This window comes from Lepidochelys kempii, chromosome 3 (genome assembly GCF_965140265.1).
Source record: "Lepidochelys kempii isolate rLepKem1 chromosome 3, rLepKem1.hap2, whole genome shotgun sequence".
NCBI classification, from domain to species: Eukaryota; Metazoa; Chordata; order Testudines; family Cheloniidae; genus Lepidochelys; species Lepidochelys kempii.
Genome location: NC_133258.1, coordinates 62,510,583 through 62,529,183, shown reverse-complemented (window position 1 = coordinate 62,529,183; position 18,601 = coordinate 62,510,583). Strand labels below are relative to the sequence as shown.

The following is an 18,601-nucleotide window of genomic DNA, read 5'->3' as shown; positions in this document are numbered from 1 at the left end:
ACTAACAGGGCTGTTACTCTGAAACCATTCATTATTTATTCACGCAGTCCATTTAGCAGTATATTCTTAAGAGCTTCTTAATATACATATGAAACAGCATGCACTTCCTGACATCCTTTTTACAAAGAGTGTTTCATTGATTTGTACGATCACCCAGACAAACAATGGGTCAACTCTATAATGGTAAAACATAACATTGAATGCAAATATTATAAATCAACTTCTAGCTTTTCGTCTACAAACCCTTTAATGTGTGTACAGCCTTTCACAAAACAAGCATTATAGTAGCTAGCAAATATTCTGACTCTAGAAGTAACCATCATAGTAGCTGACTGGGAATTCATTTTTCGCGTCCTATAAATTATTACCCACATAAAGTGTTTGTTTGTGGGGTAGAAAAGTAGAGAAAACTTGTTTTCAAATTTAAATTTCTACAAATTCAGACCAGAAGGTTCCTAAAAACTCTGATTTGTGCAATGCACTTCCTCTACTAAATAGTCAGCTAGCACATTAAAAGGATAAATGAAAGTCAAATGTTGACTGTCACCTTTCTAGATCAAATTTGATTTTTCCTACATCTTTAAGGACTAAGATGGCATTAAAAATGACCCAGCAAGTTTGGTTATTCTCTTATCAGCTCTACGTATCCTAACAATCATGAAAAAAAACTGCATGCTATGTAACATGAGACCACACACAATCTAGACTGAATGTAGAAACAGCAATCATATTCAAATTAACGTAGATGGAGTGGAGGATGATATTAAAGAAAAATGTTTGACCAGTGAGGAAGATCTAGAGATTAGTTTCAAGATGGACTAACTGGCCAAAACTCCATTGAATCAATGTAGAATACAGAAAAAATGAGTCCCTGTGTAGAGCTCCAAATACATGCATAAGAAAATGGACTACATATTTCTATATACTTCTCAAAGAAGTTACTGAGGTTGCTTGAGACCTGGCAGATTTGGCTGTGACTCCTTCCAGCAGGTTTACATTCACTAATTCATAGCATAGTCTAATGCAGCCTGTAATCCAATTAGAAAGTCTGAGTTGAAATCTGTTGATCTTTCATCCGTTCTGCATAAACTATAAACAATCTAGGCCCTAAATGATCCAGTTTGGTCTAGGTAGCATGGCAGCACTATGTGCATGCAAAGTGTGTAGCTTAGCTTCCCTTTTACCAGAGTATGACTTGGAGAGGAAAACAGTGAGGTGAATCACTAATTTGAGATGGAAAATCAGAAACTATTTTTAGTAGAAATTTGGGCAGAAACTGTCCTATAAGGCAATCCTGCAATAAGGGCCTGAATATCGCCCACCTTTCTAGCAAATATTACTACCACCAAAAACCTTGTTCTGACGAACCGGTGAAAAATAGCACATAGCTACAGGCTGAAAAATTGGTTCCATCAATCCAATTAGTACAATGCTTTGATCCAAAAGTAGTCTGATTAGGGGATAAACCCTGATAACGCTCTTCAGGAATTTAGCTAATGTAGAATAAGCGAAAACTGAGTACCTTTGAATCAGAGGGCGATTAGCTAATATGGCTGTTAAATGGAGAGTGAAGAAGAGATTAATTAGGTCTGAGAATGAAAACCAGCTCAGCCAGGCTGATACATTTTACCAGCATTATCATTTTAGCCAAGATCTATCTGAGTTTTCTGATTACTCTTGGGATTAGAGGAACTGGAGAATAAACTGAGGACCAGTGAATCAGAAGTGCATATGCTACAGAACCTTGGTCTTCACATCCTCTGGAGCAGAACTCGCAACATTTTCTTTTGTTCATTGTTGCAAACAGATCTATGGAGGACTGACCCCAATCAGCAAATATTTCTTGGATGGTGGCATCCTTTACTGGCCATTAGTGACCATTTGCCTCACCAGGCACTTTTACAATCAGCCAGCACATTTTGTAGACCTGGTCGGCGGAAAGATGCTAGATTTATGTTTTATACAACAGTTTCATGATGCAGTTCTTGACAAAGAGGAGTGAATCTTGCTTCTTGTCAGTTTCTGAAAAACAGTGATTTACTGTTATCCATCAAGACCGAAACAGATGATCCTTCGAGCACTGGAAGGAATGCTACGCAAACATGACAAAATTGCTTGCAACTCCAGAATGTTTACGTGCAATTAAGACCAGATGCACTTGATGAGAAAAGAGACCTTCAATCTGTAAGTAGTCCAGGTGAGTCCTCCATCCCAGATTGGGAGGTATCTGTTTCTAGATCTTGGATGGTAACAGTGGAGAGAAGGGCACACCCTTGCAAAATATCTCAGGATCCTTCCACCAATTTAAAGATGAAAGTGCAGGTTTCTTCTTTGGTTATGTCTGATGTGATGATATACTGACTTCAAAACCATTGCACGCAGTGAAGGTGAAATCTGGCATGCTGAATTACAGAGATGCAGAAAGCCATGTGGCCTAGAAACCTGAGGCAAGTTCTCACTGATGTTTGAGAATGTGCCTTCAGTTGATTGACTAAATCTAATATGTTGCTGAATCTTTCCTAAGGCAGGTAACCCTTGTTGTTGAGTCCAAAACTGCTCCTATGAAGTTTTATTCTTTTAACAGGGACAAGAATCCATTTTTCCTAACTGATTTGGAATCCTAGTAATGCACAGAGCTGGAGAGTCTGCTGATATCCCTCAGCTGAGCCAGTCATCAAGGTACAGATAACTAACTCTTCCCTTTCTCAGTGTAGCCTATACAGATGATGCTGGCTTGTGTTTATACAGAAATGTGTTCAAATGTAAGCAGGCCTGTCAAGGTTCCTTCCCCACTCTGAACTCTAGGGTACAGATGTGGGGACCTGCATGAAAGACCGCCTAAGCTTATTCTTACCAGATTAAGCTAAAAACTTCCCCAAGGTACAAACTTTGCCTTGTCCTTGAACCCTATGCTGCCACCACCAAGTGTGTTAAACAAAGAACAGGGAAAGAGCCCACTTGGAGACATCTTCCCCGAAAATATCCCCCCAAGCCCTACACTCCCTTTCCTGGAGAAGGCTTGATAAAAATCCTCACCAATTTGTACACGTGAACATAGACCCAAACCTTTGGATCTTAAGAACAATGAAAAAGCAATCAGGTTCTTAAAAGAAGAATTTTAATTAAAGAAAAAGTAAAAGAATCAACTCTGTAAAATCAGGGTGGTAAATACCTTAAAGGGTAATCAGATTCAAAACATAGAGAATCCCTCTAGGCAAAGTTACAAAAAGACACAAAAACAGGAATATACATTCCATTCAGCACAGCGTATTTTACCAGCCATTAAACAAAAGGAAATCTAATGCATTTCTAGCTAGATTACTTCCTAATTTAACAGAGTTTCTGAGACTGCATTCCTGATCTGTTCCCAGCAAAAGCATCACACAGACAGACAGACCCTTTGTTTCCCCCCCACCTCCAGCTTTGAAAGTATCTTGTCTCCTCATTGGTCATTTTGGTTAGGCGCCAGCAAGGTTATCTTAGCTTCTTAACCCTTCATAGGTGAAAGGGTTTTGCCTCTGGCCGGGAGGGATTTCATAGCACAGTATACAGAAAGGTGGTTACCCTTCCCTTTATTTTTATGACAAGGCCCAAAACTCTCTTTCCTAAAAACAGGCTTGACAATAGTCAAGTGAGGCCCAGTAAAATATAAGTAAAGTGAAGTGAAAAACTCAGCAGCAAGTTAGAAATAAGTTAGGCCATAACCCTAGGTTGTGTTGTAAACATGTTATGGTCCTAACTGGTTTTACAAGTGTTTTAGATAAAATGTTAACATTTTGGAAAACACTACCTTTATCGGTAGTTACTGGTATGGTATTTATGCAGATATTAATTAAGATGATTCTTAATGTTAAGTAGCCAATGGAAAGCAAAAAATATTTTATGAGAGCAGAAATGTAGATATGGTGAAAGGTAGATTTAATGATAATAAAGGGCATTATTAAAATTGATTATAAAAAAGGGTAGCATGCTAATTTTACCTTTGGAGAAAGGCTATAATCCTTTCTCCTCATTTAGGGACTGAATACCCGTAAATGCATCATTTCACCTGATAATGTGAATATCAATGCATTACCAGCACCTTTTTCTTTGGTATCAGAAAATAGTGGGAGTAAAACCTCCTCCCTCTGAATTCTGTTGGAATTTCTACTGTACTGAGAGCCAGAAGTGACTCAACTTCCAGCCTGTGTAGCATGCTCTTGTGAGAGGGGGCTGGGAAAAGGAATGAGGAATGGTATGCAGAATAGGAAGTGTGTGGAATTGAATGGAGTATTCTAGTTCTATTATCTCCATAACCCAACAATCTGTCATTACAGTACTCCAAACCCCACAAAAATGAAAATGGTGATTGCCAAAAAGTTGGTTGGGGTTGGGGGATTACAAAACAATCCACTAGAAGTTGCACACAGTTCCCAATTGACAAGTCAAATTTGCTGCCTCAAAGACAAAGCTGGATGTGCAGAGGATGCTGATCCTTTTGCCTTTGACACTTTCTTGAAGGCTCAGAATGTCTATGTTCAGCGTAGTAAGACTGCCTATTAAAAGATTGGGGCCTAGTTGGTTTCCTGTTTAAAGCAGGAGTATACAACTCCAAACATCTCAAGGTGACACAGGTGTCCTTTAAAGGATGTAAGAGTGCATCAGTCTTGAAAATGAATAAATTACATCCCTCAAAAGGAAAGTCTTCTATAGCAACCTCTACTTCCTTAGGAATGCCAGAAGCTTCGAGCCAGGACAATCTTCTCATGGTAATCAGGTTGCCATAGAGACCTGGCCACAATATCTGATGCATCAAGAACTGTGGGACGTACTATTAGCTGCCTTCTAAAATTAAAGACTTATTCTTCCCTGTGGTTCTGCAGGATTTTATCAGCAAATTTGGAGATGTAGTCATAGTCCAAATGGTCATATTTCTCCAACACCACCTGGAATACTACGATTCTCATCTGCAGGCTTGCATATGAGCAATTTTTAGGGCTCCTTGTCACATAGGGCTGATCTGGGAGGACCTTGATGCTTTGTTCTTTTGTGGACCAATAACATCATGAGGGATACTGGAGCCAGACTGTAAATAAATTTGCTGAAACCCTGTAGATGGTACTTAGTGTCAATATCTACATGTTTGCAAGTTGGACTTGGAGCAATAGATACTGCTGTCTGCCAGAGAAATTTTGCAAGGTCCAGGAGATCTTTATTAATGGGCACTGCTAAAATTACCTTACATGGTGGTATGCAAGATGTCCATGAGCTTGTGAGACATCTCCTGCACACCTTCTACCATGATCTCTAGCATGCCTGACCTCCTTGCAGATTGACAGCCCCATGGAGCCCAGCAGGGCCAAGGGTACTGATAAGCATAAGGAGAAGGGGGCCATGGTGGAGTATACCTAGGTAGGGATCCTGTGAAGTATAGAACTAGAGTAAAGGTAATGACACTAAATTCCCACAGGACTATGGGTCTATGGATAAAGATCCCAGGGAATGAGAGGGAAATGGCTCTACTGTTTTCAGAAGCTGAGAAAAAGGAGTATTCCTCCTTGAGTGGTGCAGCTGATGTGGCAGGGGTGTGAGGCAAACCCTCAATCTAACCTCTGGACAGTACCACAGGTGTACTTGGTACCAAGGTATGTGAAGCAGTCTGTATCGAAGGGGGTACCTTAGTGACCAAAAGCAATGGCAAGACCAGTACCAACGTCTCTGGGTGCTGTACAAGTCCTTGGTACTGAAAATTCTGGTTGAAAGGCTTTAGTATCAGGGTAGTTGGTACAATGCACTTCAGTGCCACGTGGCAATTTTTTTACACTCAGACTTGGTGACTGAAGCCTGAGTGATTTGCAGAAAGACCCAATCTGGGCCTTGCAGCACCCTTCCCCAAGGCTAAATGTGGAGATTTTGGCTGACTTTGCAAAAGTCTTACATTCAATTTGACAGCATTTCTGTGTCTGTCTGCCTGTAACACCATAACTTTTTCATGCCACATTCAATTAGTTCCAAAATTTCAGGAATTTTCTAGGTATCAATGGCCAGAACCCTATTATTTTTTGGGAAAAACAAAAAATGGAAGGGAATGGGCGACATGTGGAGCCCGTCATCTGGTTTAGTAGAGCAACAGCATCAAGCACAGCTGCAACTGCCTACAGATCAAATAACTGGTTGACTGCACCCATTAACACCTTCCAGCATAAAGATATCCCTGCTCATCCTCCCAGAGTTTAACATGTTTACATCCTGAATGAACTTATCTCCCAGACAAAAAAATAAGAGGAAATGGGGACATGCACATAGTCCTGCACGCAGGGAGAATGGGGGGGCACTGGTAAGGGTGAGGGGGATGCAGAGTCCCTAGCATGAGAGGGAAGGGGGATAAGAGGTGCACACAGAGCCTCTGGCAGGGTGAGAATAGAGGATGCTGCTATAGGGAGGGGGGCTGGGTGAACACAGAACACAAGGTAGGAGGGAAATTTGGGAAAAGGGAATGAAGGCCAGTGGACAAGGTAGGAATGGGAGGCATACAGAGCCACTGGTATGAAGAGATGGGGGGGAGTGTTTTGTAGGAAATCCTTGATATACAGGGAACGGGAAGGTGGAAGACAGGGAACTTATGGGGTGGGGTGGGGTGGAAGAACAGAAGAAGCCCCTGGTGTGTTTAGTAACCTTGGTCTACAGAAGCTACAAAGTGAGAGACTTGCTAGTATGCTTTTCTGAGCTGAAGACCCATGAAAGATCTAGACCTAGATTTCCTTTTAGAGTGAGAATACTCTTTCTCCCTATGCTGGAGTGTGTACCCCACACAGGCCCTGAATGGGCTAATGTGGGCCTGAGAGGCCAATTAACATACCAGGCTGCATCTGGAGGAGGAACAAGGATTAAGTGATCATAGAGCGCAGCTGAGCAGAAGCAGGCTGTTTAGTAGAAAGAGAGCACATTTGTAGCAGAAAGGAACTGCAGGGGGAGTATCTGCAATCACTGTCTGGGAACAGAGAGGAGTGAGGAGGAAACCCAAGGGAAGAGAAAGCCCTGGGATCCTAGCCAGGGTCGGAGAAAGCTGGGAAGAAAAGCTATGCTGCAGGTGAAGGGAACACCCCTTAGCACCGGGCCCTGAGAGAAGGGCAGGACTGGGTGAGGGCTGGGAGTTAAGCCTTGAAAAAAAGAGGGGAAGGCTAGGAAATATTTGGCTATGGAAGAAGGCTCAGACTAAAAGGGAAAGGAATAATAAAGGGGCTTGCAGGAAGGGGTTGTCCTGAGGGTCGGTGGTTCAGGAGGAACCAGCCCTGGGAGGCAGCCCTGTGCGACAGAGTGAGGATGAACTCTGCAGATCCCAGAAGTGGGGAAAAGAAGTTCAGAGGATTGATTCTGGGAAGGACAGACTTTTTTGTTCCTTTGAGTTGGGACATCATCATGTTGCTGCTACTGCTCTCTCCAGTTACCCCTTCAGACTGCTTCTGTGGGTGCTGCCTTCTAGAAGTCTCTAGCTGCCACAGACGCTTCAGTTGCTGCTGCTTCTTCAGGTAGCTGCTTCTCTTCTCCTTGCTGATTGATCTTCTCTGCTTGATTCCACACACTCACTCACTCATCAGTCTGCTGGTTGTCAGACTTATATTCAGTCCCTAGTCTCCTATGATTTGTTGCTTTTCCAAAACTAGAAATTAGCATAGAACCTCCCTGCCTAATTATACCAGCTCAGCCAATCAGCTTGAATTTATTAGCCTAAACCCTCATATCGTCTAAATCTCCTTCTAGGTATTAGCATAAGTCTTCGTCCTAATTCCACCCTTCAGGCATTTTTGGAGAGGAAGGTGAGTCATGCCTGTTGAACTCTATTTCACCCCTATCTCTTATCTGCCATTGGTCAACTTAGTCTGTGTCCTCCATTTTGATGTTTTCTAACAGAGAATCATCATTGGCACCATTTTGGATTTTTAACTATCATTAATTATTACTTATCTAAAACCTTAATTCTACAAGTAACTACTGTTTTATTTAAGTTAAAGCATTATGATACCGTCACCCCCATTATGATGTAAATTTGGAGAGGCGATTTTCACGATATTTTTCAACCCCTCTGTTTTCCTCTGCATATCTCTGTCCTAGGTGCGGCAAGCTTTTTTTTCCTCTCTTTTTTCAGCGCAGCTAAAAGCAAAATCTCCTGTTTCACATCGGATGTTGTAAAGATTAGTGAATGCTTGCAAAGCACTTTTATAGTGCTCTACATGTTCAAAGTGCTAAGTATTATTAATCATTATTCAGATCAAAAGAACCTCCAGTTTATATTTGGACTAGATTTTGCAAGGCCCAAGACACTTGTTTCTCTAAAGAGATGAAACTCTGAAAGTAGTATAGTCCTGATACACTGTCGGCAGCCAGACTGTTCTCTACAATATTACATGTTAGGTAAACCTGGAATATTTCTCTCTCTAATCCTCAGAGTCAGCTGTTAGGATAGTTGCATCTGAGGAAGTGAGCTGTAGCTCACGAAAGCTTATGCTCTAATAAATTGGTTAGTCTCTAAGGTGCCACAAGTCCTCCTTTTCTTTTTGCGAATACAGACTAACACGGCTGTTACTCTGAAACCTGTTAGGATATAGATATTCAGGCCTGTCTGCAAAGGCCTGTCCTTTAAGAATTTAGGGGTATTCTTATCACTTGGCTAGTTCTAGAGGTATAAAAGAAAGAATCAAAATCACTGTCTGCTGGTGTAAGGGCCTTCTCTTACTGTGACAGTTTGAGGCCCTGTTCTTAGGCTAAGTCCTTTGGCTAAGCAGCAGAGGCAGTCATAAGCTAGGAAGCGAACAGTCACATCCTGACATTCCAAACTAGTCACATTAAAATAAGGTGCTATTGGGCTGTCAGGCACTATCAGGACAGGATTGTATTCCTATCACCTCCAGAGAAAGGGAAGTGCCTAGAAAATGTAAAAGGAAACTTAGTTTGATAGCATCCTGTCTGACAAGAACTCACTTATCAATAGCTGGGATGTCAAATCCTCACTTCTGTATTTTGACATTATAGTTCCCACTTTGCTATTGTTTGTCTGTATAATCTGTCTGGTTCTGTGATTGTTTCTGTCTGCTGTATAATTCATTTTGCTGGGTGTAAACTAATTAAGGTGGTGGGATATAATTGGTTAGCTAATCATGTTACAATATGTTAGGATTGGTTAGTTAAATGTCAGTAGAATGATTGGTTAAGGTATAGCTAAGAATATTACTATATAAATTAGGGGCAAACAGGAAGTAAGTTGGGATTTGAAAATAAGGAAAAAGGAACTTGTATTTAAGCTTGCTGGAAGTTCACCCCAATAAACATCGAATTGTTTGCACCTTCGGACTTTGGGTATTGTTGCTCTCTGTTCATGCGAGAAGGACCAGGGAAGTGGGAGAGTGAAGGAATAAGCTCTCTAACATCAGCTTTCAGAGTATTGCTGTAGATAACCTTTAAACTACTTTTATTTCTGATTTCACTGTATTGGAAATATTACTAACACATTCTGCTTCAGATTTAATCTGAGTTGACCTGAGTTTTGACAGTTTTATCTGGGAGAAATTTTCACACAGATTCTCAGAAGGGAATATATTTCCCTCTCTCCAGGGAAAAACAGAGCATTCTTCTGCTGGAGAGACAGGTGAACATGGTCAAAAGCATTAAGACAGTGTCACACAAGAGCCAATAGGTATTATAGTGGGTGCCAAGAAGATCAAGTGGCCTGAAAATACAAAAACACTGTTCTACAGAGCTATGGAGATTATAGATGTAATGAGGCAGTGGCCTCCCTCTAAGCATGAGTCTGTGGGACCACTACACTCTGGTGGGCAGAGCCGCGCTAGCCCCATCCCCCAAGCCAGAAGCATTGGAGTATGACAGGAAGTAGACAAGGCAGGCCCTGCAGCTCAGTTTGCTAGAGCTAGGGAAGGAGACAGACATCTCCAGCCCAATGGAGAACTCCAGAACTGAACCTGTGCTGTGCAGCACTCTGCCCCGGAGGAGACGGACCCTGGAGAGGAGTTGCTGGGACTGCTGTCCACAATGTACCCGGAGGAGACAGAGGACCCTTGGACTACGGAGTCCCCTGCCCTGCCCAGATTGTGGTAGGAAGTAGCCCAGGGAAACCAGACTTTAGTCCGGTTTTGTTGCTGGCGCACAAGTCAGTGTGTTTCAGTGGGATCCCGACTAACCCAGTGGTGGAACCATTCGCCACTATTAGGCCCCAGGATTGGGGCCAAGTGGAGCCAGGTGGGCCCGGGTCCCCCTACCTTCTGCTACCAACCCCACTCCTGAGGTGGTGGTCTATTCACCCCTTGGCCAGTAGGCCTGTGCTTTGCTTGTGGCAGGCCCCAGACTGGAGACTGCGGGCTGCCTTAGCCAGGAGGCTTAGGCAAAAGCCTGCTTCCTGCTCTCCCAACCCAGAAGGCCAGGGCCCCTGTGATTGCCCCTGCTCGAGCCCTAAGGCTTTGGCTAGGGACTGCTTACAGCTCTGCCCGCCAGAAGGCCAGAGCCAGACTGTTAATCGACTGTTTGTTGCCTGACACAGAGTGGCATCCTTTTGAGCCTAAGCCCAAGGGACCACTACAGGGGACGGCAACCTTCGGCATGTGGCCCATCAGGGTAATCCACTGGTGGGCCGTGAGACATTTTGTTTACTGCCTGCCGCTTCCCACAGCTCCACTGGCCAGGAACAGCACACTGTGGCCACTGGGAGCTACGGGGAGGCATGCCTGTACACGGTCAACGTAAACAAAATGTCTCGCGGCCCGCTAGCAGATTACCCTGATGGGCTGCATTCCCAAGGTTGCCGACCCCTGGACCACTACAATAGAATCCCCAGCGAAAAGCAAATTGACCTAATACTATTCTTTAGTAATAGAAACTATGCCACACCCTCCTAGAAGCTTTCCAACTAAGTGACATAAAGAGCATGAAAATAGTGGCCGCCCATACACAGGTCTTCTTCAAGTGAGAGCATAAAAGAAGATATTGATCAGAATGCAAAATTTTATATTCCAAGTCATAAATATCCTCTATAAAGAGCTCAGGGATAAACATTAAAAGACATTAAAAACTATTGCCCCAAATGACATCAAACTGAGAAACTACAGACCCTGAAATTCATTCTTTATACTTTTGCTTTGGAGGGTATTATTTTATATCCTTCCAACTTTTAGAAGATTTTTCCACATCTTGAATTTTTACGAAGTTCACAGAGTAACAGGGGCTTTGAATGTTGCATGCAGTCTTGGCAATTAACCACTAGAATCTTACAGCTGTAGATTTCTTCGTAGTGAATGTTTGAGATAATCTGTAAAAACTATAAGAGCTATGCTAATAGCATCTAAAAGGTGGCCCAAGAATGCTCAAAGAGGGTCACTAAGCAACGAACCAAGTATACCAGCCAGGATAGAGCATATTTTGTTTTAGCACTCAAACATCTACAATTTTATTTCAGTGTGCTACTTTAAACTGCTCGTTTCATTTTCATGCTCACAGTCAAATGCCATTACTACATTCCTACAGCATGCAACAGGCCCCATGGCATATCTTAAACAAGAGTTACTGACCTGAGTCCCCCAGGCAACCAGTGTAACATCACTTCCCTCCTGCAGTACCTCAGCTTGAGACAGTGGGATGTAGTATGGTTCCACAGGAACTTGTTCCACTGAATAAATAAAAGTTTACAAAGGAAGCAACAAAGATTAGATTCTCTTACCATGCAGTATTTGACCAAGAAAATGTACTATTCTGAAAATCAAAACAGATAATCTTTAATGTATTTATTAACACTGTACTGGAAACAATAAGCCCAAATTCATGTGAAGTAGTAATATCACAAATCCCAAACTGTGTCAGATTACAAAATTATGTTTGACAATGATACCGTTATTTGTTCATCACAGTGCTCCATGCCTCATATCCAATAATCTTGAAAAAATAAATGCATACCACTGATACTCAGTAACAATACCCTGATCATCATTAAATCAAAAGATAGTATGTAAACAAAGTATACACGGTTTTGTGGTGTAATTAAAGGTTTTATCAGCTAATTAGAATGACTTGAAATAGCTTTTTCTAAACAAATATTGCTTATTCACCCAAAGAAACAGTGATCAGAGAAAAGGATTAAAACAACAAAAGCGTATGTGGTCTCATCTAAACTTTATCCTATCTTTGCAAGTTTAGGAAGGGTATGCTAACTCAGACAACCCCACCTCTGGGCTGGGAGAGAAAGATTGCTGCTGCTGCCGCCGCCGGCCCCCCCCCATTCTCTTCTCTCTCTCTCTCGGCAACTCACCCCGTTCCTTTCGATCGCTAGAATCTGATCTTAGTAAAACAGCTATGTAAGTTTTAGCAGGCACCTGGGAAATCCTCTTCCCAATTAATGGTTCAGCTATCGTTCCCTTACTTCCTTAAAGTTACAGATATCTCCTTCATTGTCCATAACCACATATTAAACAGGAAAAAAATAAGTGTTTCAGAGAGTTTTTAAAAGTTTGCTTTGTACTCATTTTCATATTCTTCTATCTTTAAAGCCAGAATACCTCAATATCATCAGTCTAACCAAAGGGGACTTTGAGGGCAATGAAAATGCTACCTAACATCTTAAATAGATTTCTATATAGAATCATGTCAGGATTTTAAGATCAATCTCAGGACTTTCTACAACTAGAAGTAAATGCTGGAATATTCCACTGTAAAGATTGGATCACTTTGCCAAAAAACTACATCTCCCATTTCTAAGCTTGGATCACAAAACAGAAAACCTTAATACCACCACTGGTGCAAGACTAAAGATTGTCTACCTATTTCCTTAGTCCAGTATATGAAGAAGGTGAAATTGCACTCTCAGTAGGTTGCTTTTAAAAATAAAGTAATGACAATGGCTTGAAGGAGAGTTATTCAAATGATTGATTCCATACACTGCACTAGTAAAATGCCTCTATCATATTCTGAAAAGCTCACTTAGACATGAGAGGATGCTTCAGTTTCTATGCCTTTTCAAATTCTTGGTTTTTCTGCTGAGACTCAAGAAAAGTGCCCATTATGAAGCCAGCTTTCCAACCAGGATTTAGATAAAAACAACCAACTTATTTCCTAAAGATCTTATCTGAGCTTATCTGCTACCTGCAAAGTTCTCTCTACCTATCCCCGCTCCCCAAACACAAAATGCAGCTCTGATCGTGCAAGCAGCTCTGTATGGGCAGACTTCCTCTCCTCAGAGCAGTGGGGAACCTGGAAGGTAGAGTGTGACTCAAAGTCTGTTCTGCTTCAGGAGGAATACACCATCACACTCTGGCACCACCACTCTAACCTTGTGGCAGGTTCAGGGCAAAGAAAAGACTGAGCCCTCAGCAAATACATTATTTTAAAAATAAATAAATAAATAAATAAATAAATAAATGCAAAATTAATTGACACTATTTCAAACAACGTTTTTTCTGCTATTTGATCTGCTCTAGAGGTAAAACGTCCTTCTAAAAATATATATTAAATGAAAAGTTGATTGACAATGTTAGATTAAACTACAGAACACAATGAAATTAGATTCCTGAAAAGTAGAGGAATCTCTCCATCCCTTCACTCAGTTTTAGGGTGTTTATTCCCACTTCTGCTCTTGGATTTCCCAAGCAGCAGGAAATGTAGCTGACCAATCTGATTATTCAAATTCAGCTTCTGACCCAGTTCCCTGAAATTAGAACAGGTTCAAGTTTTGTTCCATTTCTAGTTTGCACAGGGCTTGGAAAATGTACATGTAAAATATAAATGACTATCAGGTTTAAAAATCTCATAGTCATATTTACACACACACGCACACACACGCTATTAGGCCTGATCCTGTGAAGAGTTACACACATGCTTAACTTTATCTAAGTGGTTCACAGGGCACTAAGTTAGGCACATGCTCATGTCAACACAGGGTTGGGGCATTGTGCTCTTTACCTTTAGAGGCACCTTTAGTAAGGGAACACATATGAGTCACTATGACAAATAGTGCTGTTTAGCTTGTCTCTTCAAGCTGTGAAGTGGCATAAATTCTATCTTCATATCTGAACCAAGCACTTTCATGCACCACAGAATCAACAAGATAAGACAAGATAAGAACCCACCTCTGATCAGAGGAACCAACTTTTAGTTATTCCTGGGTGTGCTCCACCCCGTTCTACCCGAGGCCTCGCCCCACTCCACCCTTTCCCCCAAGGCCCCACCCTCACCTCTTCCTATCCCTGCCCCACCCCCTCCCTGAGGCCCCTGCCCACTCATTGCTCTCCACCCTCTCCCAAGCTACTCCCCAAGCCACCAAACAGCTGCTCAGTGGCACCACCGATAAGCACTATTTTTTTTCCATGGGTGCTCCAACCCCAGAGCACCCACGGTGTCAGCGCCTATGCCTCGGATTACTATATTTGTCAAATCTTTTATAGCCATACAAGAATAAATCATGATAGTACAACCTAATTTCCTTCTTGGACAGGGTTACTGGCCTATTGGATACAGGGGAAGCAGTAGATGTGAAATATCTGATTTTACCAAGGCTTTTGACACAGTCCCATTGACATTCTCATAAGCAAACTAGGGACCAGTGATTCTCAAAGTGTGGGGCACACCCCACTCGGGAAGTGCAGAGGAACATTTGGAAGGGCATGCGGCGGGGCAGGGAGGAAGGGCCATGCTTCCAGCTGTGCTCCACCTCCAGTCTTGCTCCGCCTCTAGGCCTAACTCCTCCCCCATCCCTGCCTCCAATCCAAACTCCACTGCTGAAGAAGCCTTAGCTGTGCAGTAATGGGGGGGAGGAGGGAACGTGACAGATTCTGTTACTGGGGGTGGGGGGGCACGACTGGGAAAGTTTGAGCACCTCTGGTCTAGATGAAATTACTATAAAGTGGGTGCACAACAGGTTGAAAAACCATACTCATATTAATCATCAAAGGTATGCTGTCAAATTAGGAGGATGTATCTAGTCAAATCCTGCAAGGGTGTGTCCTGTGTCTGGTGCTATTCAACATTTTCATTAATGACTTAGAAAATGGAGTGAAAAGTATGCTTATAAATTTTTGCAGATGACAGTGTCACAAGTGGTCTGAAGTGGCTCAGGAGAATGAGTACCAACCTCGGGGCAGACTGTTAAGAAGCAGGGCACAAACCCCCAACTGGCTATGAATTCTATACTTATATTTAATCAGCCAAGTATAAGTGTAAACTCAGGCACTAAAACAACCTAACCATGGAGTCAGAGACAGTCTCCTTGGGTATTCTGGTCTATCTTGCCCCTAGGCAAGCTTCCCTTGGTGAGAGATGGACCCTTACACAAAAAATCACAACAATATTCAGGTTACTCCCAATCCCAAAGGACCAGTCACTTACCCCAGATCAACTGCACTTTACACCAAAGACTCTGAAGAAGAGGGGAAACCAGGCAAGGAGTGTGAGCATGCAGAGTCCATCTCAAAGAACTCCAATTACAAGTGAGTAACCTTCATTTCTTCTTGAAGTGGCTTCTGCATTCCCATGCATGGGATAGTTTAGTAAGTAGTAACTGTATTCAGGAAGAAGGGACATGAACTGCTAATTAAAAAGGGGTGGAAGAACTACCTTGCCAAACCTAGCATCCAATGTGGATGCTAAATCCAGGGAATGATGTTTGGTAAAGGTGTAAATGGAACTCCAAAATCCCTTCTGGGGGGGCGACCAATGCTAACTTACAGGCCTCCTGCATGCATAATCTAGTCCATCTTGATGACGTTTTCAAAATAATAGCCAAGCCCATTTTTCTACATGAATAAGGGGTGAATAGACTCGGGGACTTCCTAAACTCTAGTTCTATCTATATGATAGGTTAGAGCCCATTCTGCATCTGGGATGTATAATCTAGTGTCATCTGGATGATTACGCAGTCTTGGAAAAGATAAGTAAATTGACTGACTGGTTAATGTGGAATTTAGTAACCACTGTGACACTGCACCCCATATTCTTCACAGTGATAGTATTATAGGATTGACATAGCTTGCATAAAATACATCATTGACTACGTATTGACTATTGACTACGTATCTATTTCACATATGGCTATTCCTGGGCAACGCCCACTAGGCAAAAGGCTCTCAGTCTAGATGGCTGGCTGGAAAGGGCCCATTCAAGTTAAATGAGCCATTAGAGGGAACAACAGGCCTTAGGAGAAGCTTATCTCTGACCTGGGGAGCCTTCCTGAGGACGCTACAGACCGCCTTCGAGTAATGGCTGCTGTAACACTACAAGGACATGACAGGGATGTCAGTATTTTTACACTGATTGGCATGAGAACCAAGCTTTGAAACAGAAGGTTCCCGCCCTATACAAAAGTTGTATAAGACAGGGCAGTGACATCGTCTTGGTTCTTCACTGACTTCCCCACCCAAGAAAACTCCTGGAAACACCTGAGGAGCAAACACTGAACTGGGGGAAGTGCTGGACCCAGGTTAAAGGGATTTTTAGCCTGTAAATGGAACACTTGGGGATTCCAAGCTGTAAGCAAGTGCATCTTGCGCCTTAAAAGTCTGGAGCCTGCATGTATCATCATTTTGGATATGAATAGCAAATTCTCACCCTATGTAGTATATTAAGCTGAATTTGCATTTTTGTTTATTTGCTAGATAATCTGTTTTGATCTCTTTGCTATCCTTTATAATTACTTTAAATCTATCTTTTGTAGTTAAAACTTGTTTTTGCTTTATCTAAAACCAATGTGTGGGAGTTATAACGTGGGGCAGAAAGCTGTTGTATATTCCTCTCCACACTGCGGGAGGGGGTGAATTTCATGAGCTTAGGCTAGAGAGTTCCCTGTGCAGCGCAAGACAGTATAATTTTGGGTTTACACTCCAGATGGGGTGCGTGCCTTAGTAGCTGGAAAGTACCCTCACTGGAGCCTTCCCATGCCATAGCTGATCAGAGTGACTACATGTAACTGCAGCTGGGTGTGTCCCTACATGTATGTGTACTGTTGAAAGTGCCAGCTAGAGCCTGGAGAGAGCTTGGCAGCTTGTCACAGCAGTAGAGTGTAAAAGGGAGCCGAGCTGGTGGGTCAGTTTCAGCTGGCACCCCAGGGGGAACCTGTCACAACCACCTTAGACTTTTGGGTGAGGGCATAACAGAATGATTTACAGATATATGAGAAGAGTAAACTCTTAGGACATCAAGAAACCAGAAGATGTAAGACGCAGCAAATATTCTAATTTGGATTGAATTAGAGCCACAAGTGATGGCCCTTAGCTCAAGGTCACTGATCTGATGACCTCAAGGGATCCAATGACTTCAAACTGTTGTTTAGATGTAATCCCATCTACACTAGATGCATCTGATTTGATCATCATTGAAGATGTGGGAAGATGGAAGGACACATTAGAGAGTGCAGTACATCCTTTGGAATGACTAATTTCTGAAACTGCCTCTCCTCTTAGGAGTTCCAGGATGAGCTGCTCTGAGAAGCAATCATTTATGGTGTCTAGAAAGTTACTCTCTGCATTGTGTCATGCAATGAAATATATCCAGTCAATATGGGGATGGTTGAAATCCCCTTTATTATTGGATTTTCTGTTTTTGTAACCTTTCTAAACCCCTTGAGTATTTCACCGTCACCATACTGGTCTTGTGGTTGGCAGTATATTCCTATTACTATACCCTTATTATTCAAACATGGATTTTCTACCCATAGCTATGGTTCAGTTTGAGTCATTTAAGTTAACTATATTTGACTCTGATGTCTTTCACATATAGTGCCACTCCCACACCAGTGCAACCTACTTATCATTCCTGTAAATTTTGTACACTGCTATTAACAAGCTCTACTGTTTATCATCATTCCACCAAGGTTCTGTGATGCCTATCAATATCCTCATTTAATGCCAAGCACTCAGGTTCACCCATCTTACTCTTTAGACTTCTAGCATTTGTATACAAACACTTATAAAATTTGTCAACATTTAGTTGTCTGCCTTCACGAGATGTAATTAAATGACACACTTTTTAATTTGACTGTTTCTCTTCGATTCCTACCTGTACTTTATCAACTTCTATTCGCTCCTCTTTACTAAAATATAGACTATCCTCTTTAATAAATCCTTCACTAAAGGATTTCTCTGTCCAAAAGCACAGATCTTTACCTCCTCAGTTAAAAAATACAACTTATCTACAGAAATAACAAGCTTTTATCCTCTGTGTGGACCAACCACTAGAAGGTGATATGAAACAATGTTAAAAATGCATTAATTGCAGAATTTTTCAATCTTTTTTCTTGACACTTTCCATATTCTTACTGTTCACAGAAAAACACATTGTAAATTTGCAGAAAGCTATAGCATATTGTGACAAAGCTCTTCCTCTGCCTTGGTGGGTCCTGCACTTATTGGCGGATTTTCTCGCCTTAGAGGTTCACAACAGCCCTCAGTCTGGCCACTTTCGTGGCTCAAATCTGATGTTCACTCAATTAGCCTCATCACTGGCCAGCATGGGGAAAGGAAGAACAATCCCCAGTCTCTGCTGATCCACCCAGTGCATCGGGGAACAGGCCAGAGACCTGGTGGAACTCACAGTCCAGTTCAACTCCTCTGGTATCAAGTAGGGAGTTGGAGAGACGGGG

General features: G+C 42.2%; 1 protein-coding gene across 16 annotated transcripts in view; it reads right to left on the bottom strand.

Annotated features, from left to right (window-relative positions):
- Positions 1-18,601, bottom strand: part of BCKDHB (branched chain keto acid dehydrogenase E1 subunit beta) — a 298,505-nt gene that overhangs the window by 197,019 nt on the left and 82,885 nt on the right. For all 16 annotated transcript variants that reach the window (XR_012157976.1, XR_012157977.1, XR_012157975.1 and 13 more), the window contains one exon: positions 11,553-11,650. Coding sequence is in view for 12 of the 16 variants with exons in the window: in XM_073336530.1 (XP_073192631.1) it covers positions 11,553-11,650 (98 nt within the window). In the remaining 4 variants the exon portion in view is untranslated. The remainder of the gene's footprint in view (positions 1-11,552; positions 11,651-18,601) is intronic.